The sequence below is a fragment of the Dasypus novemcinctus genome, chromosome 29 (genome assembly GCF_030445035.2).
Source record: "Dasypus novemcinctus isolate mDasNov1 chromosome 29, mDasNov1.1.hap2, whole genome shotgun sequence".
NCBI lineage: Eukaryota > Metazoa > Chordata > Mammalia > Cingulata > Dasypodidae > Dasypus > Dasypus novemcinctus.
Genome location: NC_080701.1, coordinates 8,971,367 through 8,996,698, shown reverse-complemented (window position 1 = coordinate 8,996,698; position 25,332 = coordinate 8,971,367). Strand labels below are relative to the sequence as shown.

Genomic DNA, 25,332 nt, shown 5'->3' with positions numbered 1-25,332 from the left:
CTGAGGCAAATGAAGATCCAAGCAGATGGAGAGCCACTTGATGCTCCATGACTGGAAACACCAGTTCTGCCAAGAGGCCATTTCTCCACCTATCTGTACATGGATTCAGGATAATCTCTGTGAATCTGTAGAAATTGATGGGCTAATCCTAAAATGTATATGGAAATACAGAAGAGACAAAACAATTGTGAAATGAAGACCAACATTGGAGGTCCAACCCTACATGATTTCAGTATTTACTGAAGTTGAATTTATCAAAACTGTTTGGTATTGATGCCATAATTAATTAAGAGCCTGAATATAAATAAAACCTTATATTTATGGTCAAATGATTGTCAGCAAAGGGGCTAGGTGCCAACGCAACTCACTGGGGAAAGGAAAGGTTTTCTTTTTTGTTTTTGTTTTTTTTAACTGAGATAATTGGACATAGATATGCAAATCAAAACCATGGGAGACAGCACCACACAACTTCTATGAGTTTGATAGGGAGTGCTGAATGGCCAGGAAAAACAAAACTGGTTTACAAAGGTACAGAGTGAATGGAATGCCCATGCACTGCCTGTAAGGAAGCAAAGCAGGACACCCCCCCTGGAAAGCAGCCTGGTTCCCCATACAAGTAAGCGCATACTTCCCATGTGACCTAGCAGTCTCCTCCCCTAGATAGTTATCAAGTGAAATTATAACTTATAGAAACACAAACTACACACATGTTTATAGGGACTGGGGTTGGTTTGCTAAAAGCTGCTGGGAGCAATATGCCAGAACTGGGTTGACTTTTACAATGGGGACTGGGAGATCTCTTTTCAAATACCTTGTATGTAAAGTAGGGGGCCATAGCCAGAGAAGGGCAGGATAATCATTCTTGTTTTCTTGCCCTCCACCAATTTATTTACCATGTAGCTGGGAGATATATCTTGTTCATCCAAGTATTTGGTATGTTTTCTCTTTCTAACTGAAACTGTGACATAGGTACAAGGGCCCTCACTTACCTGAGGTCTTGGGAAGGTTCTGCTCTAATGTGAGGTGTCTCCACAGAGTGCCCGAATACTGCTCCCTCAGTGCCTGGGGGTAACATGAACACAAGAGTCATTATAAGGGAGTGGGCAGGCAGGCTGGCTTTTATTTCTATGTATAGACATCAAAAACTCTTCTAAGAGTGGGAACATTGAAGACAGGAGTACAGAAAATGAAAGAGAAAAGTTGGAAGAAGAATACAATTCAGTAAAGACCCAATGAGGTTAACCCCAAAGATTACTGTATTAACCACTTTGAAAGTTACATTGTTTATTAAAGTTCAGAATATGTGAGCATTTTCACACTCAGATAAAAGAAAAAACAACCGGCATATTTCCCCTAGGTTATAATACTTGGTTTTTCTTTTTGTAAATTGCAGGACATAAAAGGCAATGTGGACGGTGGGCTCCAATAGGACATATTATTAATTATTTGAAGGCATACATCATAGGGCATTTAGGAATTCTTCCCCAAAAGCACCTGCCTTTGAGCTGGCGATGATCAGCTGGTAGAGAGCATACCATGTTACTTTGACCTCTTTGGAGTTAAGGCTCTATCTAAAACCGTGAACTGCTGTATCTTACTTCATTATAGTTGTCTTCATATGTGGAGTCATAGTTATCTGAGTTGACTTTAACACCTTTTCTCAGGCAATTGACTAGTACCCTAAACTTTCATTTAATGACTCCATTTTATTTTCCAGGTTCTTGGTGCTTTTCCATAATTTAACTGAGCAATATATAATATTTTGCCTTTTCAAAAATGAAGTGAGACTTCTGAGAAGATGTTATCCAAGTAGGTAGGCAGGGCTCAAGTCCTTCACAAAAGCAATAGAGGAAGGGCAAAAATCTACACAAGGGAGATGCTCTGAGGATCTGCAGAGCAGGAGAGTCCTGTGCCTCATCCAGGAGGGAGAGGGACAGAGAGACACAGAGGCCAACCCAAAACTGCCCCTGTGGCTGGGAATGGCACATATACCCCACCCTCAAGGTTACTGGCCTTGGTAAAACCCCTGGCTCACTGCAGCCAACTGAGTGGGAAAAGAACATTCTCCTCCCTGGGAGGAGGGGGAGGGATCTGGCAGAGAGTGGAAAGGGCTTTCTTTTCAGTGAATCAGGTCAGCTGAGCCCCCTTTGAATCTCAAAAAAGACCCCAGTCAGCACTGAAACAGCCCTAGGGAGAAGGGAGGGAGGATCTGATCAGGCAGACAGTCACACCCAACCACCCTGGGAGAGAGAGGAATTAGGTCAGCAAGGTGGGGAGGAGGGAGAGACAAGCCACTTACCAACCAGGCGAGCAGGAAGCCAGGAGAGCTAGCAGTCAGAAGTTAGAAACCCAATTCTCTTAAGGGAAAGGGGGCAGGGAGAGCCAGATAGCTTTCAGAAGCCCATCAAACCTGTGGGGGTGGGTGTAGCTCAGTGTAGGAATACCTGACTGGATATACTAGGTCCCTAATTTGATTCCTGGTACCTCCCAAAGAAGAGAACCGCAGAGTGATCCACTGGATTGTCAGGCACCCAGCTGAGAAATTATAGACTGAGATTTTTTTTTTTTTTGCTTTGTGTTAGGTTTTTCATTGTTATTTTTCAGTTTTATTATTACTTTTTATTCTTTATTTTATTTGCTAAAACTGGGTACCTTACCTGTGGAGGGTAGTTTGCAGGGTGATTGATTGATGGTCACTGGTAGCCTAAGAAGGTTGTATGGGTCTAAGAGGGAAGCCTGTTTTCCCTAGGTTGTTTTTTTGTTTTTTGTTTATTGTTTTTTAAGTCTCTCTTTGTTTCTTTTTTTTTAAATTATTATTTCTTCTCCCTAGTTTCTTTCTTTTCTTTTCTTTCATTTTTCACTCTTCCATCACTTTTCTCTCATTCCACCTTGTCTTGTTTGGTCTTCTTTTCTCTCTATCTTTTTTCTTCTTCTCATCTCCTCTTTCCAGTCCTTTATTTTATTCTATTTTTTTCTTGCTTCTTTTTTTTTTATTTCCACCTCTTTTAATCTTATTCCTTTGTATTATGTTATGATTTTTCATTCTTATTACTCATTTATATTCCTGGCTCTCTTATGGTTCCTTTTCTATCTTTTATTATTAGAGTAGTATTAGTATTATTAATAATTATTATTATTTTCCTATCCTCTATTTCCTTTTCTTTAGCCTTAATATTTTTTCAAGGGAGCATGAGACAACTATAAGGATATAGAATAGTGGAACAAAGTGTCAAAAAGGAGCTTTACCACAAAATAAAATAAAACTCTAGAGAGGGAAACTAACCATCTGAATAAGAAGCTTGTCAAGATAAACAAATGCCTAGACACTAGCAAAAAAATTACAAATCACATTAAGAAACAGGAAGACATGGTCCAGTCTAAAGAACAAACTAAACAACAGGAGGAGATGCAGAATGTGGAACAACTAATCAAGGATGTCCAAAGAAATATCATGAATCAAGTTAATGAAGTGAGGGAAGAAATAAATCATATTAAGAAGATACTGGGGAACCATACTGAAGAAATTGTAAATATCCATAAAAAGATAATGGATCTGATGGTGATGAATGGCACAATGCAAGGACAATACAAGGCACAATACACTGGAAGGACATAACAACAGATGTGAACAGGCAGAGGAAAGAATTAGCGATGTCAAAGAGAGTACATCTGAAATCAGACAGCTAGTAGAATAGATAGATAAAAAGATAGAAAAAAATTCAGTAGGGACTCAGCAAAATGAAAGACAACACAAAACACAAGCATATGCATTCTAAGTATCCCAGGGGGGGAAGAGAAAGGAAAGGGGGAAGAAGGAGTCTTAGAGGAAAATAATAGATGAAAATTTCCCAACTCATTTGAAGGACATGGATGTACATGTCCAAGAAACACAGCCCACTATGAACAGTAAAAAACAAACAAACAAAAACCCAAAAAACTAACAGGCCTACGCTGAGACAAATTCTGATCAAATTGTCAAACAGTTAACACAAAGAGAGAATACTGAAAGCAACAAGAGAAGAGATCCATCAAATACAAGAGAAGCAGGATAAGATTAAGCACTGATTTCTCATGTGGCAATGGTATGATATAGTTAAGGTCTTAAAAGAAAAAAAAACTGTCAGTCAAGACTTCTGTTTCCAGGAAAGCTGACATTCAAAAATGAGGAAAAGTTCAAAGTATTCACAGATAAAAAGAAATTAAGAGTTTGTTAACAAGAAACCTGTCCTTCAAGAAATACTAAAGGGATATCTGCAGGTTGAAAGGAAAAAACTTGAGAGAGATGGCTTGAGGAGAGTGTAGAAAAGAAGTTATTAGTAAGAATAACTAAGACGATAAAAAGAGAAAGAGAAAAAACACGACATATATAAAACTAAAGAAAATATGGTTAATGTAAGTAGTGCTTGACAGTAATAACATTGAATTTTCATGGATTAAGCTCTCCAATCAAAAGATACAGATTGGAAGAATGGATAAAGAAATATGACCCATCTCTATGCTGTCTCAAGAAACTCATTTTAGACCAGGGACACAAGGAAATTGCAAGAGAATAATTGGAAAAAGATTTTACATGCAAACAATAAACAAAAAAGAGTGGGAGTAACTATACTAATATTGGACAAAATAGAATTTAAATGTAAAACTATTGTAAGAGACAAGATAGGACACTACATATTAATAAAAGAGGTAATCAATCAACAAGAAAGAACAACAATCATAAACATTTATGTACCTAACTGGCATGCCCCAAAATACATGAGGCAAACATTGGAAAAACTAAATGAAGAAATATATGTCTCTGCAATGATAGTGGGAGACTTAAATACACTATTAACACCACTAGACAGAACGTCTCGAAAGAGAATCAATAAAAAAACAGAGACCTTGAATAATATGTTAGAGGATCTAGACCTAATAGACATATACAGAACATTACACCCAAATACAGTGGGATGTGCATTCCTCTTGAGTACAAATGAATCATTCTCCAGGACAGACCACACGTGAGTTCACAGAACAACTCTCAACAAATTCAGAAAGATTGAAATTATACAAAGTAAATTTTCTGGCCACAATGAAATGAAGCAGGACATCTATAAGGGGCAGAAAACCAGAATAGGTACAAAGATATAGAAGTTAAACGACATATTCTTAGACAATCAATGGGTCAAGGAGAAATTTCAAAAGAAATCAGTAACTACTGTGAAATGAATGAAAAGGAGGACACAGTATATTAGAACCTATGGGATTCAGCAAAAGCAGTGCTGAGAAGGAAATATACAGCCATAAATGTCTCCAAAAATAGAAATGAAGAGAACATTGCCTAACTGATTCTATGATGCCAACATCACCACAACACCAAAGCAACATAAATGAGCCACATAAAATGAAAACTTACAGATCAATCTCTCTGATGAACGTGGATGCTAAAATGATCAACAAAATACTTGTTAATCCTATTCAACAACACATCAAACAAATTATACACCATGACCAAGTTCACCCCTGGTATGCAAGGATGGTTCAACATAAGAAAATCAATACAATGCATCACATTAACAGATTGAAAGGGAAAAAAATCACAGAATCATCTCTACTGATGCAGAAAAAGCACTTGATGAAATAAAAACACTTCAAAAGATAGGAATAGAGGGAAACTTCCTCAACATAATAAATGGTATACATGGAAAACCTACAGCTAACATCATATTCAATGGTGAAATGCTAACGACTCTCCCTCTAAGCTCTGGAACAAGACAAAGATGCCCACTGTCATCACTCTTATTTAACATTGTGTTACAAGTACTTGCTTGAGCACTTAAGCAAAAAAAAGATATAAAAGGCAACAAAATTGGAAAGGAAGAAGTAAAAATTTCACTATTTGCAGACTATATAATCTTATATATAGAAAGTCCTGAGGAATCTACAACAAAGCTTCTAGAGCTGATAAACGAGTTTATTAAGTGGCAGAATGTAAATCCAATATGCAAAAATCCATAGCATTTCTGTACATCAATAATGAGCAATCCAAGGAGGAAATCGAGAAAAAAAATTCCATTTACAATAGCAACTAAAAGAATCAAATGCCTAGGAATAAATTAAACTAAAGATGTAAAGGAATTATACACAGAAAACAACACAATATTGTTAAAGGAACTCAAGTCCATATTCATGAATTGGAAGACTAAACATCATTAAGATGACTGTCCTATGCAAATTGATTTACAGATTTGACATAATCCCAATAGAAAAATTACAACAGCATTTTTTTACCTAATTGGAAAAGCTTATTATGAATTTTATTTGGAAGGGCCCTGAACAATCAAAAACATATTAAAAAGGAAAAAAAAAATTGAAGAAAATCATGCTACCTAATTTTAAAGCACACTACAAAGCTACATTTGTCAACACTGCACAGTATTGTCACAGGGATAGACATATTGATCAATGGAACAGAATGGAAAGTTTTGATATAGATTAGACATACTGACCAATGGAACAGAATGGAAAGTTTTGATATAGATCCTTGCATACACTGTAAACTGATATTTGACAAAGTCACCAAATCTCCTCAGCTGAGAGAGAATGAATGGGCTCTTCAACAAATAGTGTTTGGAGAACTGTATATGCATATTCAAAAGAATGAGAAAAGAACACCACGGAGAGGCACAGACCCCCACCCATGAAGCGACACTCCAAAAAGACAATGATGCAACTGGACTAAAAAATAAACAAAACAACTACAATGAGATATCATCTTACACCTATTAGACTGGCAGCTATTAAAAAAAGAAAGAACTACAGGTGTTGGAGAGGATATGGAGGAAAGGGAACACTCACCCACTGCTGGTGGGAATGTAGACTAGTGCAGCCATTGTGGAAGAAAGTGATGGTTCCAAAGGAAGTTAATGATACAATTGCCACATGATCCAGCAATCCCACTTCTGAGTTTATACCCAGAAGACCTTAAAGCAGGAACACGAACAGATACATGCACACCAATGTTCATAGTGGCATTATTCAATACTGTCAAAAGTTGGAAGTAAACCCAGTGTCCATCAACAGAGGAATGGCTCAGCAAATTGTGGTGTGTATATATATATACACACACACACACACACACAATGGAATATTACTCAGTTGTAAGAAGGAATGCAGTTTTAACACATTCAACAACATGAATGAATCTTGAAGACCTTATTTTGAGTGAAGTTAGCCAGTCGCTGAAGGACAAACATTATATGACCTCACTGATATGACTTGAGAAAATTGAGCAGACTCAAAAACTAGAGTCTGGAAGAGAGGCTATTAGGAGAAAGGGAGCATGGGGTTGTGAGCCAAAGCTCAATATGGATACAATCTTTGATAAGGTGGAAGGGGATGGGTGTTTGGGCAGTGGATGGGGTGATATTGGTGCAGTGATGTGATTGGGTTCAATGGTGCTGGAATGTGAGGGGGAATATGGGGGGGGGGTTGGTTGGACTATCCATAGAACTTGGGGGAGGGCTGGAGGAAGAAACAGGTGAACTCTGGGGATTTGTAGGTTTGTGGTTACAATTACAATGATGGTTCTTTTGGCAAATTCATCAGGGGAGGGCTACTGGTATAGGGCTTTGGGTGTGGGGGGATGTGTGGGAAAGGGTGCACCTGGGGCAAGCTTCTATGGAATATGAAAGTGTTCATCTTGTCATAGTGTGTTACCTCAGAGGGTGGAGACCCACACAATAAGGAAGAAAATACTAAATTCCCATCCTGGCGAGTCCTGCTCTGTTCTCAGAATGGCAAGACTCTCTTGAAAACATAGGCAGTGCCTAGTAAAATAAAATAGACCAAAATGTCAATCCCTCAATAGTATTGCATTTAACTATGAACCTTATTCTTCAAAAACTGAAACTTAGTGGTTACCATTGATTCCTAGGGGAGGGGTAGGGAAGAATAGAATAGATGGAACGTAGGGCATTTTTAGTGCATTGGAATTCTGCATATTCTTGCAATGACAAATACAGACCATTTAATTTTTTAAAAACCTAACAAAATATATGGTGCAAAATGTAAACCATAATGTAAACTATTGACCATGGTTAGTAGCAATGCTTCAATATTTTTACACAAATTTTAACGAATGTACCATACACATTTAAAATGTTAATAGGGGAGAAGTGGGAGAGGGGAAAGGGGGTAGGTATATGGGAATCCCCTATATTTTCTATGTGACTTTTCTGTAATCTAAAGCTTCTTTGATGATAAAATGAACAACAACAACAACAACAAAAAACACTGGGAAAACGTGGAAGAAATTGTTACTGTACATTAAAGATAACAGATCTTACAGTGATGAAAGACACAAAGAAAATTTATTTTATTTTTTATTTTTGCATTTAATTATTTATTATTTTTATTTGTTTACTTTTTTGGCTTTGTTTTTGGGGAGGTTTTTGATTGCAGAAAGGTGACATCTGTGGCAGGGGAGGATCACAGTGTGGGATGTCAGTGATGGAGATATGTGTGGGGAGGGGTACACCTGGGGAATACCTCTATGGTATATGAATATGTTCGGCTCATCATGGGGCATTGTCTTGGTGGGTGGAGACAAAATAGCCTAACAAATATTGAGTTCCCATCTTGGGAAGTCCTGCTGCATTCTCTAATAGAGCGGCAAGACTCTCCCGAGTATGTGGGCAGTCCCTGGTGAAGGAGGACAAACCATTACATATGCCAGGCTCTTGATATTGATGGTTGTACTTATGAATCTTATTTTGTGAAACTGAAACTTAACCAGTCTTATATATTGCCTGTGTTACCTCCTGACAGCCTCCTTGTTGCTCAAATGTGGCCTCTCTCTAAGCCAAATTCAGCATATAAATGCACTACCTTCCCCCACACCCTGGCATAAGACATGACTCCCAGGGATGAGCCTCACTGGCACTGAGGCATTAGTACCAAGCACCAACTAGCAAGACCTTAACCAAAAGGGGGAAGTATTAATACAAATGAGTTTTTGTGGCTAAGCAGTTTCAAAAAGAGTTAGGAGGCCATTCCAGCTGTGTGTCTCAGCAGGATGACTACTACAGGAAACAGTGCCTTAAACAGAGAGGCTCCTGAGGCTCGAGAGATATCTATACACTACTGTCAGGGCAGACAAACTCAGAAATTTGACACACCGGCAGTGGGCCTTACTTTGAAATATATGCTCCCCAATGCAAAAGAGTTAGACTCATATGTAATTTCTTTACACTGGGCTCTTCTACCCCTATTATTTGAACCTATAATTAGTACTACACCCATTAAATATATGTCCCAGAGACTTAAATTTTGGTCTGTTTATATGCCAGTTGAGCCCTGAATCTGAGTAGAGTTGCAACACTTACTCTCCAGTTTATTGGACTTACTCAGGACAGCTAACAAAGGAGGATGATGGACAACACCCATCCCAAAAAACAAAGAGTATCCACTACCGCAAGTAAGACAGATCCATGCCCCATGGGATCTAAGCCCCTCTCAATCAGAAACAGAGTGGGCATCACCATCCCCAAATCCTCAAGATTGAAAAATGAACAAACATAAGGGGAGAATACAACTATGGACCAAAGTAGACTTATCATTCTAAAAATGGAAGAACTTGTATCATTGATATAAAGATAGTGGCTACCAGAGATTCTGAGAAAGGGAGAGGAAGGACCTAAACAAATGGAAGAATAGTCCATGTTCATGAATTGGCATTTTTGGGACATTGGAATTGTCCTGCATGACATTGCAATGACACATACAGGCCATTATACATTTTGTCAAACCTATGAAATTGTGTGGCATGAAGTATAAATTATAATGTAAACTATAGGCCACAGTTAGTAGCAATGCTTCCATATGTGTTCATCAATTATAATAAATGTTAATGGGGGGAAATTGTGGGAGTGGGAGAGATAGGGTATATGGAAATCCCCTATATTTTTGATGTAACATGTATATAATCTAAAGCTTCTTTAAAAACAAATTTTTTTTAAACTTTAAAAAATTTAAAAAATCAAGTGAAAATAAGCTTTATTTTTTTTAAAGAAGATGACAAAATCCTGTGAGTAATTTTTAAAGTAAATTCAGGTAAATATTTTGGATATTTCTTTTGGAATAGAAATCGTTTTCTTCTGGTCTGATTTTCTGAACATCTTGGTGTGAGAAAGTTGTGCCTGCACCACTGATGACCTCAACACCAGCTTAACAATTTAATACAATAAAGAAGTACAAAGATTAAAGCTATAAAATGGATTGGTTTCTACTAAAGATGACCAATCATGTAAAATATACTAATTCAAAAAAGCAATGAAAAAATTACTATTAGATCTAACATTTAAATTCCTTTAAAAAGAAGTGGCTTTATAGGGAATGTATTAGAATCACCAGAAGGCAGCTTTGCATAAAGCAGCCATGACAATCTTGATCTTGACTCAAAAGGGAAATGATTTTTTGTAAGACTCTAATGTGGCTACTTCCATATTATGAGTTTCTGAAGGCAAATTTGTAAGGTTTGCCTGCAGTAAATTCCTAATATTACAGATTTCAGTTTATAAGCTAAAAGCTATAGTCATTTGTTGACCTCTTATTGGATTTCAGTAGTTTGTTTTTACTTTTTGTAAGGGCATAAAGTGCTATTTAACTGTATTTACAAATATAGAGCAATTATTTCTTTAAGAGTTTTGTTCTTTTGCTATCTTGTAAGTTCTTTACTTTTCTGCAAGTGTAAAATTCCTTTAGATGGGTTTCTAAATGGAAATTAACAGTTTTGTAAATTTCTAATTTTGTGATTGTGCTGGAAGTGTATTTGGAAGAAGATTCCAAGATGTAAATTTGCATATGTCAATGAGAGACTCTTCTGACAGTTTAAAAATAATATGTGACTGTTAGAAAGTATAGTTATACATGTGCAAAGTTCAAAATTCATTTCCTCTATTGTATGATTATGCAAACTTCCTAGATAAGGTAACAGAAATGTAATTAAAGAACTAGCTGTAGCAATATATATTTTCCAACATGGAGTTACACACAAAATAATTTAAGAAAGTACAAAGATGAAAGTAGAATGACACCACAAGTTTTAACTTTCCAATGAGGATTAAGAGGCCTCATTTCTTCATTTCAATATAGAAAATGATCAGTGATTTCTAAAAAAGTTTTGAAAGGAAACAAACATGTAATCACAACATTTAAAGGGCATTTAGATGAGAAATTTACCCCTACACTCCTCATTTTTGTTCAGGACTGAGCCAAAGGGAAAACAATTAAATAGCAACAAAGATCATCTTAAAAGGAATCAGTGAGGGAGGATAAAGGTCACCCGAGACAGGCATGCACTCTCAAAGCATAAACAATAAAAATAAAAGATATCTCTTCCACGAAATTGAGATTTGTTTTTACAAATGTTAGACTATCAATATAGTTGCCAGACTTAGCAAATAAAAATAAAACACTGAGTTAATTTTAAATTTCAGTTAAAAATAATTTTTTTTTTTTTTTTAGTATAAGCATGAAATAGTTGTAAGGGACATATTTATACTAAAATATGATTTGCTGTCTAGCTGAAATTAAAAATTAACTGTGCATTATGTATTTTATTTGGCAAGCCTAACCTCATTAATCAACATTTATTAGTGTAAAGAGTACAGATCCAATTTATCATCATTTCAGGAAAACAAAGAATGCATCACGAATTCGAACATTATAAGCTATAGAAACCATGGAAACGAACAAACAAAAAGAACAGAGACATAAAAAGGGCTAAAAGGAACACCACATAGCCTTTCATTAATACATATATTTCAACTTTTGAATAAATAAGTGTTTTCATTGTTATTATAAGGGGCTAATGTACAAGTTCTTTTTTGCTTGATTGTAGAGGTGCTAAAGGATGTTTTATATAATTTAAAGTGACAATGATGTTTTAATAATTTGGGAAGACAGAATTTTAACTATTATATGGATGGGAAAAAGTAAGGCAATCAAACACCATGGTCGAAATAATGTTGCATCCCATTCATATGATAATTTCTGACTTCAAAACAAAAGAATAAGAATGGCATATTCTGATTTGCTGGAAAGAACTGTGATCCTATTTTATACTTAAAAACAGTTAAGACAGAAGCTAGGATGCTAGCCCCTTTACAAATTCCTAAACATAAAATACCCCTCCAAAAGAGAAAAGAAAAGAAATGACATTAAAATTAACTTGAAATATCTCTCCTGATGTGATCTGTGTTCCAAAAGCTATGCTATGCATACTACAAATGCATAGTCTTAGCTACCCACTGTCAACCCATTGGCAGCCATCTTTCTTTAGGGAAATCATTAGCACAAGAATAAGCAGCCCAGTACAGCCTGATTCTTCCATAACTTCATATTAACTGATCAAAATCACACACCAAATATATGTGAAACAAAATCTCTCCAGGCATCAGCTTCGTGAACTCTACTGCGGATTGAATCTTAGAGTGTCATTGGCTCCGGTGTGGAAGGACTTGTGACAAGGAACACACATGGAAGCAAAGCAAAGACTCCTTCATGCTTTGAAATATTAGTTCTACATAAATTATCTCATTTATCCTCACAGACATTTTTAATACAAGTAGATATATTATTTATATGCAAAAAAACGAGGAAGCTCTAGTCAGATAAATTAAATGTCTCAGTGATGAATTGAGACTAAAATCTTGGCATTAGGGTTCTCTTATGTATAAACTATGCATTTTCAAATTAGCAAATTTAGGAAGCAACCTCAGCTCCTTCAATTTTACCCAAGTGACCTTGATCAAAATATTTAATCTCTCCAAACTTCTGTTTCCATAGGCATAAAATAAAAATAGCAATGCCAAACTTAGAAGTGGGGGTAGGAGTATCTTAAATGGGGTATAAATGAAACTGGTTCATAGTAAGAATTTAATATTTTTTAATCCCCTCTCTCTACTCCCTTTTTATTAAATGTATTTCAGCCACAGAAGATTTAACCATTGTGACTTTATAGGTGAATGCCCAAGATGAGTCTAATTGTTATTACATGAATTCTCTTCCCAGAAACTTCACAGGTTCAAGTAACAAAGTCTCCTGCTGAATTTTAAAATAGGAAATTTAGTCACTGTAAGAGGTTCTCAAATATAAAATAGTAAATTCATTTTATTAATCAAATCTGTATTCAATAAATAAAGAAATTAATGAATGCAGCCTCTTATGTCCTGGATAAACTCAACCAATCCTCAAAGGAACGCTAAGGCAGAAGTTTCTTCTCAATAAAAATTTTAATTATATACAGCATGATCTCAATTTTAATCTAACTTCATTATAATGCTTAAAAATTTCAGGAAAAATGAAAAAAAGCATAGTAGATCATTTACTAATATACTAATATGGACAGCTGTGGTTTTTCTGTGTTTAATACTTGCTAATGCTTTTCTGTGCAGGATACATATCATTGTATCACTTGAATAATTGTAGCATGTGGAACAGTCTTTACTAAGGTATTAGTTTTCATTTAAAAATAAGGAAAAGTTTGAGAGGAAAACCAGCAAGATGGCAGCAGAGTAAGGAGCTCCTGGAGTCAGCTCCTGCTCCAGGGCAGTTAGCAAACATCCAGAGCTATCTAAAGTACCTGTTTGGGGGCTCCAGGAGACCAGAAGAACATCCTGCAACATCCTTGAAGGAATGGAAGGAGGAGGCTGCCCATCTGCAGAGAAGACTCATAAGTAGAGGCTCCATGCCCCGGAGGCTGCGGCCCATCCTCCACTGAGGCACAGGCTGCCTTTGGGATTGTTCTGCGGCTGGAACTGGAAGCTCTACTTACCCAAAACAGGGGAGGAAGAGACAGTTGGGCACCAGCTTCAGCTACTGATTGGTAAATTCAGCAGCCTAAAGTATAATCTTAAGAGCAGCTGGAGTTTGAGCCTGTCCAAGTCAGAAAGAGGCTGGGAGCCATCATCTTAACTCCATGCCTAGCATGAGGAGAAACGGTGCAGACTGAAAATCACAGTGCTGGTAGGGACCAGTTTCTTTCCATCTAGATCAGATTGCAGCTGTAACATGAGCCCCAATCCCACCCCTAGCAGGGAGGAAACTGGGTGTCCAAAACCAGCCTGTCTGGAAAATACAGGCCATGCCACTGAGGCCTGTGATCATCCTATTTTGGCAATGTGAGCAGCCTCAGGAGCGATTCTGTGGCTGGAATTGGAAGTGCCATTTCCCAAAAAACAGGGGAGGAGGAGACAGTTGGCCACCGATTTCAGCTAAATTGGGCTAGCTAAAGTATAACCCTAACAATAGCTAAAGTGTGAACCTGTTCAGGTCAGAAAGAGGACAGTAGCTGCCATTTTGACTCTTCACCCAGCATGAAGGAAGCCGGGCTGACTGAAAATCACAGTGATGGTAGGGACCAGCTTCTTTCACCCAGATAGACCTGCACCTCTAGCAGGTAACTTCATGTACATTTAACTAGCACAGACTGAATAATCAGAAGTCTACCAGGGCAACTGTGATCATCTTTAACCTACACTGCACAGATTTCTGCCCACACCTGCAGCTCCATCGCCTCCCCAGGCAGGGGAGAAAGGGGCATGAAGCTTCCTCAGTCTCTGGGCAACTACAGTCTAGGCCTACATGACTTGGATTATTATACATGGCCGTGGCTCTATTCCTACCCCTAGCAGAGGAGAAAGTTGGGAGAAGAAATATTTGTCCCTGGGGCAATACAGGGAGCTTGAGCCTTCACAGCTTACAGCTCCAACTACATCCTTGGCTCCTACTGCACAACCAGCAAGGGAGAAAGGGCAGGAAGCCCTAAACTAGAGAAAAACTGCACCCAGAATAAATACTCTAGTAAACTAGATGGTAAGATACCAACAAAAAATTACAATCAACACCAAGAAACAAGAAGATATGGCCCAGTTAAAGAAGCAAGATAAGCCTCCAGATGACATAAAGGAGTTGAGACATCGAATGATAGATGTTTAAACAAATCTCCTTAATAAATTCAATGAGATGGCTAGAGAGATTAAGGATATTAAGAAGACATTGAATGAGCACAAAGAAGAATTTGAAAGCATACTCAGAAAAACTGCAGATCTTATGGGAATGAAAGGTGTAATAAATGAAAATAAAAATACACTGGAATCATATGATAGCAGATTTGAGGAGGCAGAAGAAAAGGTTGATAAGCGTGAAGAAATGACCTCTGAGAGTGAACATACAAAAGAACAGATGAAGGAAAGAATGGAAAAAATTGAACAAGATCTCAGGGAACTAAATGACAGAAAAAGACTTGCAAACACATGTGTCATGCATGTCCCAGGAGAAAAAAAGAAGAGAAAAGGGGCAGAAGGAATATTTGAAGAAATAAAGGTAGAAAATTTCCCAACCTTCTTGAAGGACAAAGATATCCATGTCCAAGCAGCACAATATACTTCTATCTGAATAAATCCAAATAGACCAACTCTAAGACACATATAATCAGAATGTTAAATGCCAAAGCAAAGAGAAAATTCTGAAAGCAGGAAGAGAAAAGGAATGCATAACATATAAGGGGTGCCCAATAAGATTAAGTGATGATTTCTCATCAGAAACCATGGAGGCAAGAAGATAATGGTATGATATATTTAAGCTACTGCAAGAGAAAAACTTCCAGCCAAGAATCATTTATCTGGCAAAATTGTCTTTCAAAAATGAGGGTGAGTTTAGAATAGTCACAAATAATCAGAAACTGAGAGAGTTTGTAAGCAAGTGACAGGCTTTGCAGGAAATACTAATGGGTGTTTTACAGTCCAAAAAGAAAAGACAGGAGAGAGAGGCCTGGAAGAGAGTCTAGAAATGAAGATTATATCAATAAAATTTACTTAAAGTGTCAAAAGATGGTGAAAATTAAAAATGACAGATAAAACCCAAATATTCAGGAATAAACTTAACCAATGATGTACAGCACTTGTGTCCAGAAAACTGCAACTCATTGTTAAAAGAAATTTTAAAAAGACCTAAATAAATGAAAGAACATTATGCTCATGGGTTGGAGGACTAAATATCATTAAGATGTCAAATTAATATAAAGATTCATTGCAATCCCAATGAAAATTCCATTAGCCTTTTTACGTAAATGGAAAACATGACTACCAAATTTATTTGGAAGGGTAAGGGGCCCTGAATAACTAAAAATATCTTAAAAAAAGAAAAGTGAAGTTGGAGGACTCTCATTTCTGGACTTTAAATCATATTACCTAGCTACAGTGGTAAAAGCAGCATGATTCTGGCATAAAGACAGACACATAGATTAATGGAACCAAACTGATGGTTCAGAAACAGACCCTTACATCTATGGTCAAGTGATTTTTGACTAGTTTGTCAAACCCACCCAGAATAGTACATTCAACAAATGGTGCTGAGAAAACTGAATAGCCATATCTTAAAGAAGGAAAGAGGACCTCATTTCACACCTTATACAAAAACTAACTCAAAATGGGTCAAAAACCTAAATGTAAAAGCAAGAATCAGAAAGCTTCTAGAAGAAAATGTAGGAAAATATCTTCAAGACCTGGTAGTAGGTGGTGGATGCTTAAAGCAGGTAAGAGGAGGACTGAGTAGGACTACTGATGTTTAATGTATGTAGAAGTTTTAATTAGCTTTACTGTAAAAGTGTGGGAATGTACAGAGTTGATGGTAACATTATAGTGAATAACAGCAGGTCTGTAAATGGGAATGTGGCTAAAAAGGGTAGTCTAGGGATGTAAATGCCAATTGACAGAAAGCTAGAGAATAATCTAGGGACTGAATAGCACTGAAACCCAGAGGTGAATGAGAATTGTGCTTGATGGTACAAATGCAGTTGTTTCCTTTGTGAGCTAGAGCAGATGTACATCCCTATTGCAGCATGGTGTGAATGTGGAGAAGCATGGGACAAATACAACTGGAGTGACCTATGGACTGTGGTTAACAATAATAATGTAATATTCATACATCTATGCTAAAGATGTATTGTGTTGATAATGGAGGAGTACGGAAAAAAAGTGTGCCAAATGTATGGTATGGACCTGGTAATAATTTGATGATATTATCTCATAATCTACAACAAATGTTCCACCATGGTGTGGTGTTTTGATAGAGGGATGTTGTTTGGGAATTCTGCATATGTGCATGATTGTTTTAAGTTTACAACTTCTGTTATAAAAATATATTTTAAAAATAATAATAGGTTGGGTTGGATGAAAATTATACCAAATGTAAGATAAAGACTACAGTTAGTAGTAAGATTTTGGCAATATTCTTACATAATTTGTAACAAATGTCCCACAACAATGCAAGATGTTGGTGGTGGGTTGATGTATGGGACCCCTGTACGATGTTATGCATTATCTACTTTGTAAGTTCACAATCTTCACAATACATTTATTGTTTAGGTAGGTATATTCATGTATAAATGCTAACATAAAAAATAGTAGGGTGGGTTTGGAGAAAATACTTTGGTTAGTAGTAATATTTTGAAGTTGCTTTTTAATTATTAGTTAAAAACATTTCACAACAGAATTGGGTGGGAGAGAGTATGAACTACAATGTAAACTTTAATCCATGTTTAGTGGCAATGCTCTAAAATATTTTCATCAATTGCAATGAACATGCCTCACTAATGAAGGATGTTGTCAATGTGGGAAAATGTGGGAGGTGTTGGGAGCAGGGCATATGGGAATTCCCTACATTTTTATGTGACATTTGTATAATCTAAATATCTTTAAAAAATAAAAAATAGTTAAAAAATTTTAGAAATTAAAAAAAGTTTCACAACAATGCAAGGTATTGATGATAAGATGAGGTATGAGAGACCTGTATGATGTTATGTATGTTTGTTTTGTAAGCTTACAACTATTACGATACACTTATTGTTTATGTATTTTCATGCATTATATTTCAATAATTTTTAAAAATTCAAAAACAAATAAATGAAAAGTTTGAAACTTACTAAAAGACTAATATAAGGCACAACATTCCTTAGAATATTTCATCTTCTCTATGAGAAATGCTAGCAATTGTATTGGTGAGGATTCAAATCTTCTAACAATTAGCTCCAAGAACTTAATGGGAGAGAAGTTTGAGCTATGAGAGCCACAAACACCCCCACTCTAACCTGTGGAAATTTTAAGAGAATCAAATAATCAAATAATGTTATGAATTGAAAGACATTTTGTGAAATATCAACTTTTGTTTTTTTTTTTATTTTTTATTTTATTGATTTTGTAAAAATATTACATTAAAAAAACAATATGAGGTCCCATTCAACCCCACCACCCCCACCCCACCACTTGCCCCCCCCCCCAGCAACACTCACTCCCATCATCATGATACATCCATTGCATTTGGTAAGTACCTCTTTGGGCATCTCTGCACCTCATGGTCAATGGTCCACATCATGGCCCATACTCTCCCACATTCCATCCAGTGGGCCCTGGGAGGATTTACAATGTCCGGTGATTGCCCCTGCAGCACCATCCAGGGCAACTCTAAGTCCCAAAGGCACCTCCACATCTCATCTCTTCCTGCCATTCCCCATACCCATATCAGCCACCATATCCACTTTTCCCACTCCACTCCAATGCCACCTTTTCTCTGTGGACCTTAGATTGGTTATGTCCGTGGCATCTCTATGTCAAGAGGAGGCTCAGATTCTACATGGATACTGGATGCAATCCTCCTGCTCTCAGTTGTAGGCACTCTAGGCTCCATGGTGTGGTGGTTGTCCTTCTTCAACTCAATCTTAGCTGAGTGAGGTGGGTCCAATAAATCATATTGTAGGAGCTGAAGTCTGTTGAGGCTCAGGGCCTGGCTATCATATTGTCAGTCCAGAGATTCAAATACCCTAAATATATCTTAAACCCCAACACCAACTACAATTCCAGTAAAGTAGCATGAAAGTCTTACGAAAAGAGATTCCATCTGAGTCCAGTTTCATCACGCAGAAACACCAGCTCCAAAGAAGGGCCATCTGACATGGCAGTGAACTCCATCTGCCATGACCATAGAGCCCGTGGGTCTCTCTAGCCCTCAAAGGAACCAATACCTGGGTCAACCTTTGTTTTTAACTCTATTTGAATGCAGGGCCTTACACACTTCTATAGTTCCACAGTCTAGCCCTTGATCTAGCATGATATAATCACTCATTAATATTTATATTCAAAGTAGTTGAATACATAAATGTTTTCATTGTTTTTGTAACTAGATGTGGCCCATAGTAGTAATGGAATTCTGACTAGGAAGAAAGCTGTCTTTGCTGGCCTCAGTATATACTTCTAAGAACGTCAAAGAAAAGGCACAGGCTGATGGCTAGAAAGAAGAAGAGAAGAGACAGAGAGAATAAAGAAACAAAGAAAGGCTGGGACATCTCAAATTAAGGAGGCCTGAGGGGAGCAAGGACATCTAAATTTTATATATACTTGTATTATTTGCCTTCAAGTCTGCCAAATGACAACTCCTGCTGAGCCTCAATAAATCCTACCATGATCATTACATATTTTTGTGATATTTTTATTTGAAGTGGACAGATAGAGGAAATGAGTTTCACATCCAGATCAACTTCATACAGAAAAGATTACATGAGAGGAATCCAGGGCCCACAAAGCGAAGGAGATTAGAAAATAAGTAACTAACCTCCCTGCCATCTTCTTTTGGCAAACCATAAGAACCCCTGGAAGCATTTTAAATTCCTATACTAAAATAGTGAAGAAGCCCAGGACAAATCCATCTACATCTCAAGGATCAAGAATTTAACTTATTTATTACCATCAAAATTGATCCTGCAATGCTGAATACATACATATTTTTGTCAGACCTTTACACCTTGCTTGCTTTTCCCTTTCTCCCCAAAATCCAAATTGGTAAAGTAACAGATTGAACAGTTTCATTTTATTACCAGTTTGCCTCTAAGTCTTCCTTTGACAAGTAAAATTAGTGCTGAATAATGTGGCCATTAAAGTATGTTCAATTCTAGAATCCACAGTTCTATGTTTTTGCAAACATGTCAAAGTATTTGCACTTGGGGTAATTTCAACAAGAGGATATGACAATTATAAATATAATTTATAAGAGGACATGTACCTAACAGCAGAACTCCAAAATACATGAAGCAAATATTGGCAAATGGCAGAGAGAAAAAGATGGTTCTATGTTAATAGCTGGAGACTTGAATACACCACTTTCAGCATCATATACAAATATCTAGACAGAAGATCAATAAGGAAATAGAAGAGTTGAATGATATGTAAACCAACGAGATCTAAAGAACACTTCACCAAACACTAGCAAATTAGATATTCTTCTCTAGTGCACATGGATAGAAGTACCATATATTGGGGCACAAAACAAGTCTCAGTAAATTCAAAAATACTGAAATTATAAAATGTATCTTCTCCATCCCTAATAGAAGAACAAGATAAAAACCAACAACAGAGGGAGAATTGGAAAATTCACGAAATTGTAAAAATTAATCAACATACTCTTAAAAAACCAATGGGTCAAAAAAGAACTCACAAGAAAATTTAAGAATTATCTTTAGGAAAATGAAAATGAAAGCAAAACATATCAAAATTTATGGAATGCAGCAAAGGCAGTGCAATAAAAGAAATTTATAGCTCTAAATGCTTTCATTATAAAAGAAGAAACATATCAAATCAGATACCTAATCTGATACTTGGAAGAACTAGAAAAGAGTAAACTTAACTCAAGCAAGGAGAGGGGAGGGAAATAATGAGCATTAGGGTTGAGATAAATGAAAAAGAGGATTAAAAAAATAGAATCAACACAACCAAAAGTTTATTCTTTGAAAAGGTCAATAAAATGGACAAAACCTTAGCTAAACAAATGTAGCAGTTTGATATTATTTATGAATTCCCCCCCAAAATTATTCATTATGTTTGTAAACTGTTCTGGGCATAATACCCTTTGATTGTATTGTACATTCACTTGATTAAATCAAGATTAGGGCTCTCATAAAACCTTGTCATGAGGGTGTGACTCAGGATTGAGTCCCCACCCCTTTGGTGGTCTGTTAGAAACATACTCTCTCAAGAAGACACACAGAAGATGATACACAGAGGAAAGGAGAGAGCACTCCATCGACATGGCATGGCCATGATCCTGTGGCCCCGGGAAGAGAGATGAGTTATTCGCCTGATAGTGTGCAATGCTAAGAAAGCCCAGAAAGAAACAAGCCCTATGCCAGCCTGTAGCTGGGAGAGAGAGGAAGGTTGGACCCTCACAGAAGTTGCCCACCATCTTACTTCAACATGTGGCAACAGACTTTGGTAAGAAAGTACCTTTTATGGTACCTTGAGTTGGACCCTTTAGGGCCTTGTAACTATAAGCTTTTTACCCCAAATCAATATCCTTTATAAAAGCCAACAGATTTACTTTGCATCAGCACCTCTTTGGCTGACTAATACAGCTGACAAAGAAAAAAGGAAAGAATTCAAATCAGAAAAATATGGGGGGAAGACACAATTCCCAATCCCACAGAAATTAAAAAAAAAAAGATTATAAGTATGAACAATTGTATTACAACAAATTCCTGCAAAATACAATACTACCTACACTGACTCAAGAAGAAATAGAAGATCTCAACAGACCAATAATCAGTAAAGACATTGAATCAGCAGTAAAAAACTTCCAAAAAAGAAAAGCCCAGTCAAGATGGCTTCAGTGGTGAATTTTACTAAACATTTCAAGAACTAACACCAATCCTGCTCAAATTCTTCCAAAAACTTAAAGAGAGGGGAATGCTTCCTAACTCATTCTATGAATATAACATCACCCTAATATCACAGTCAGATAAAGATATCACAAGAAAAGAGAATTATAGAACAATAGCCTTTGTGAATATAGATCCTAAAATCCACAGCAAAATAAGAGCCAACTGAATTCAACAGCGTATTAAAAGAATTATACTCTATTATCAAGTGGGATTTATCCCAAGTTTGCAAGCATACTTCAACAAAAGAAAATCAGTTTAATGTAGGACACTGCATTAAAAAAACAAAAACAGGGAAACAGACTTGGCCCAGTGGTTAGGGCGTCCGTCTACCACATGGGAGGTCCGCAGTTCAAACCCTGGGCCTCCTTGACCCGTGTGGAGCTGGCCCATGCTCAGTGCTGATGCCCGCAAGGAGTGACGTGCCATGCAGGGGTGTCCCCCATGTAGGGGAGCCCATGTGCAAGGAGTGTGCCCCATAAGGAGAGCCGCCTAGCGTGAAAGAAAGCACAGCCTGCCCAAGAATGGTGCCACACACACAGAGAGCTGACACAAGATGACGTAACAAAAAGAAACAGATTCCCATTCCGCTGACAACAGAAGCGGACGAAGAAGAAAGGGGCAGAAAGTAGACACAGAGAACAGACAATGGGGGGGGGGGGCGGGGAGAGAAATAAATAAATAAATATTTAAAAAAATAAAAATAAAAAACAAAAACAAAAGGAAAAAAACAAAGATCATCTCAACTGATGCAGAAAAGACAATTGATAAGATCTAGCACCCTTACTTGATAAAAACACTCAGAAATGGAGAAATAGAAGGACAAGTTCTCAAAATGATAGAGGGGATATATGAAAATCCAATAGCTATGTTTTACTCACTGGTCAAAGACTGAAAGCTTTCCACCTAAGTTCAGGAAATACATTAGGATGCCTTACATTATCACTGCCATTCTACATTTTATTGGAAGTTCTAGCAAGAGCAATTAGGCAAGGCAAAGAAATAAAAGACAAGTAAATTTTAAAGGAAGATGACATGATCCTATATATGGAAAATGTTTTAAAATCCATAATAAGGCTACTAGAACAAATAAACGAATTCAGCCAAGTAGTGTGGTACAAGATCAGCATGCAAAAATCAATAGTGCTTCTATATACTAGCAATGAACAGTCTGAAGAGGAAATCAAGGAAAAATCTATTTAAAATAGCAACTAAAAGAATAATATATCTAAGAATAAATTTAACCAAGGATGTAAAGGACTTCTACAAGGAAAATTATAAAACTTTGTAGAAAGAAGTCATTGAATACTTAAATAAATTGAAGAAAATTGTGTGTTCATGAGTTAGAAGACCAAATATTAAGATATCAATTCTACCTGAACTGATTTATAGATTTAATGTAATACCAATCAAAATTCCAACAGTACTTTTTTTTTTCCAGTAGGAAACTTTTTTTTAAAAGAGAAGTTGTGAGTTTACAAAATAATCATGCCATACAGGATTCCCACACATCACCCACCACCAGTACCTAACATTGTCGTACACAATTTTTACAATGAAAGAATATTGTCATAATATCACAGCTCTCTGTAATCCATAGCTTACATTTGGTGTATTTTCCCCCAAATCATCTTATTATTAACAAATATATCAATATTGTTTATTTATTATAATTCCTGACAGGATGTTCTCAGATTTGCATAGTGCATCATGCACCACAGGATTCACTGTGTTATACAGTCTCCTGCCTTGTACAATCCATCCAATATGTACTGTAAATGTCTCTCAGTTTCATCAGTGTTGTGCTTCCAACTCAGTCCATTCTAGAACATTTCTTTACTCCAAAAGGAAGAGACCCATATCCTCTTAGATCCCCCCATTGTTGAACTTTAGCATACATATAGTACCTTCTTGGCTTTGCTGCTAAAATATTACAATATTACTGTTAACTATAGTCTGTAAGTCACAATAGTCTTCCTATGTATCATCCTATTCTTAACACCTTATAATATAGGTACATTCTTATATTTGTATATTAAATTCACCACAATCCTCATCCACCACCAAAATCATTTATCCAGTCCCTAGATTATCCTCCAGCTATCTTTCAATTGACACTAACCTCCTTAAATTACCTCTTTCAGCAACAATCACATTTCTAAATCAGCAGAGTTAGTTATACTCATGATGTGTTACCATGCATGGATGGTAATGCTACTCATTTCCATGTATGGAAATATTACTCATTTCCACACAATCAACCTTATTAAACATTCTACATACACGCAGCGTCAGCTCCCCGTTTTCAACCCACATTCTGTCTCCTCACAACCTATACTCTATAGTTTAACTCCTTAACTTTACTCACCGTATATAATTCATATCAATGAGACCATAAGATATTTGTCCTTTTGTTTCTGGCTAATTTTACTCAACATAATGTCCTCAAGTTTCATTCATGTTGTCATATGCATTCCAAGTTAGTTTCTTCTTATAGCTGATTGGTATTCCATTGTATGTATCTAGGACATTTTGTTTATCCAATCATCTGTTGATGGGCACTTGTGTTGTTTCCATTTTTTTTGGCAATTGTGAATATGCTGCTATGAACATCGGTGTGCAAATGGCTGTTCCTACCCTTGCTTTCAGTCCTCCTGAATATATTCCTAGTAGCAGGATTGCCAGATTATATGGCATTTCTACTCTTAGCTTTCTGAGAAATTACCAAACTGTCTTCCACACAAGTTGCCCATTTTACATTCCCACCAACAGTGGATATATAAAAAACACTAAAAGAATTATACGCCACCATCAAGTGGTATCCACTTATACCCTCTATTGTTGTCCCTTAGAATTGATATAATATCTTCTTTTCCATTGCTGCAAAGACATACCAATATTAATATTAACTGTGGTCCATAAGTTACATTGTAATTTTCCCATGTATCATCATATTCTTAATACACTGTAAAAGAACATTCTTAGTTTACATTATTAACCATAGTCTTCATTCACTACCAAAATCACTATTTGTACACACCCTTAGTTATTCTCTAGCTTCCTTTCGATTGACATTTATATCCACAGACAATCACATTTATAAATCATCAGTGTTAGTTATACTCACTATGATGTGCTAGTATAAACTCTATTCATTTACACACTTCTACTATAAACCTTATTAAAAATTCTACATACATTAAGCATCGGTTCCCTTTCTCACCCTGATTCTATCTTCTAGTAACCTATACTCTAAAATTTGCATCTGTGAATTTACTTACTGTATTCAGGTCATTTTAGTGAGCCATGGTATTTGATATGCTGTGTTCTAGTTTTCCTTATTCTCAAGATATTTACTGATTTCTTTTGTCTTTTCTTCTTTGACCCACTGATTATTTAAGTGTATTATTTAATCTCCATAATTTTGATTTTCCCTTTTGTACCTCATTTATTTCCAGCTTCATTCCATTATGATCAGAGAAAGTGCTTTTTATAATTTCAATCTTTTTAAATTTATTGAGATATGACTTGTGACCCAACATATGGTCGATCCTGGGGAAAGATCCATGAGCACTTGAAAAGAATGT

At 36.5% G+C, this 25,332-nt stretch overlaps 1 protein-coding gene across 1 annotated transcript in view; it reads right to left on the bottom strand.

Moving 5' to 3' along the window:
• SGCZ (sarcoglycan zeta) overlaps window positions 1–25,332 on the bottom strand; it is a 1,168,780-nt gene that overhangs the window by 20,556 nt on the left and 1,122,892 nt on the right. Inside the window, exon 6 of the mRNA XM_058289782.1 lies at window positions 990–1,062. Within this exon, the coding sequence (XP_058145765.1) occupies window positions 990–1,062 (73 nt within the window). The remainder of the gene's footprint in view (window positions 1–989; window positions 1,063–25,332) is intronic.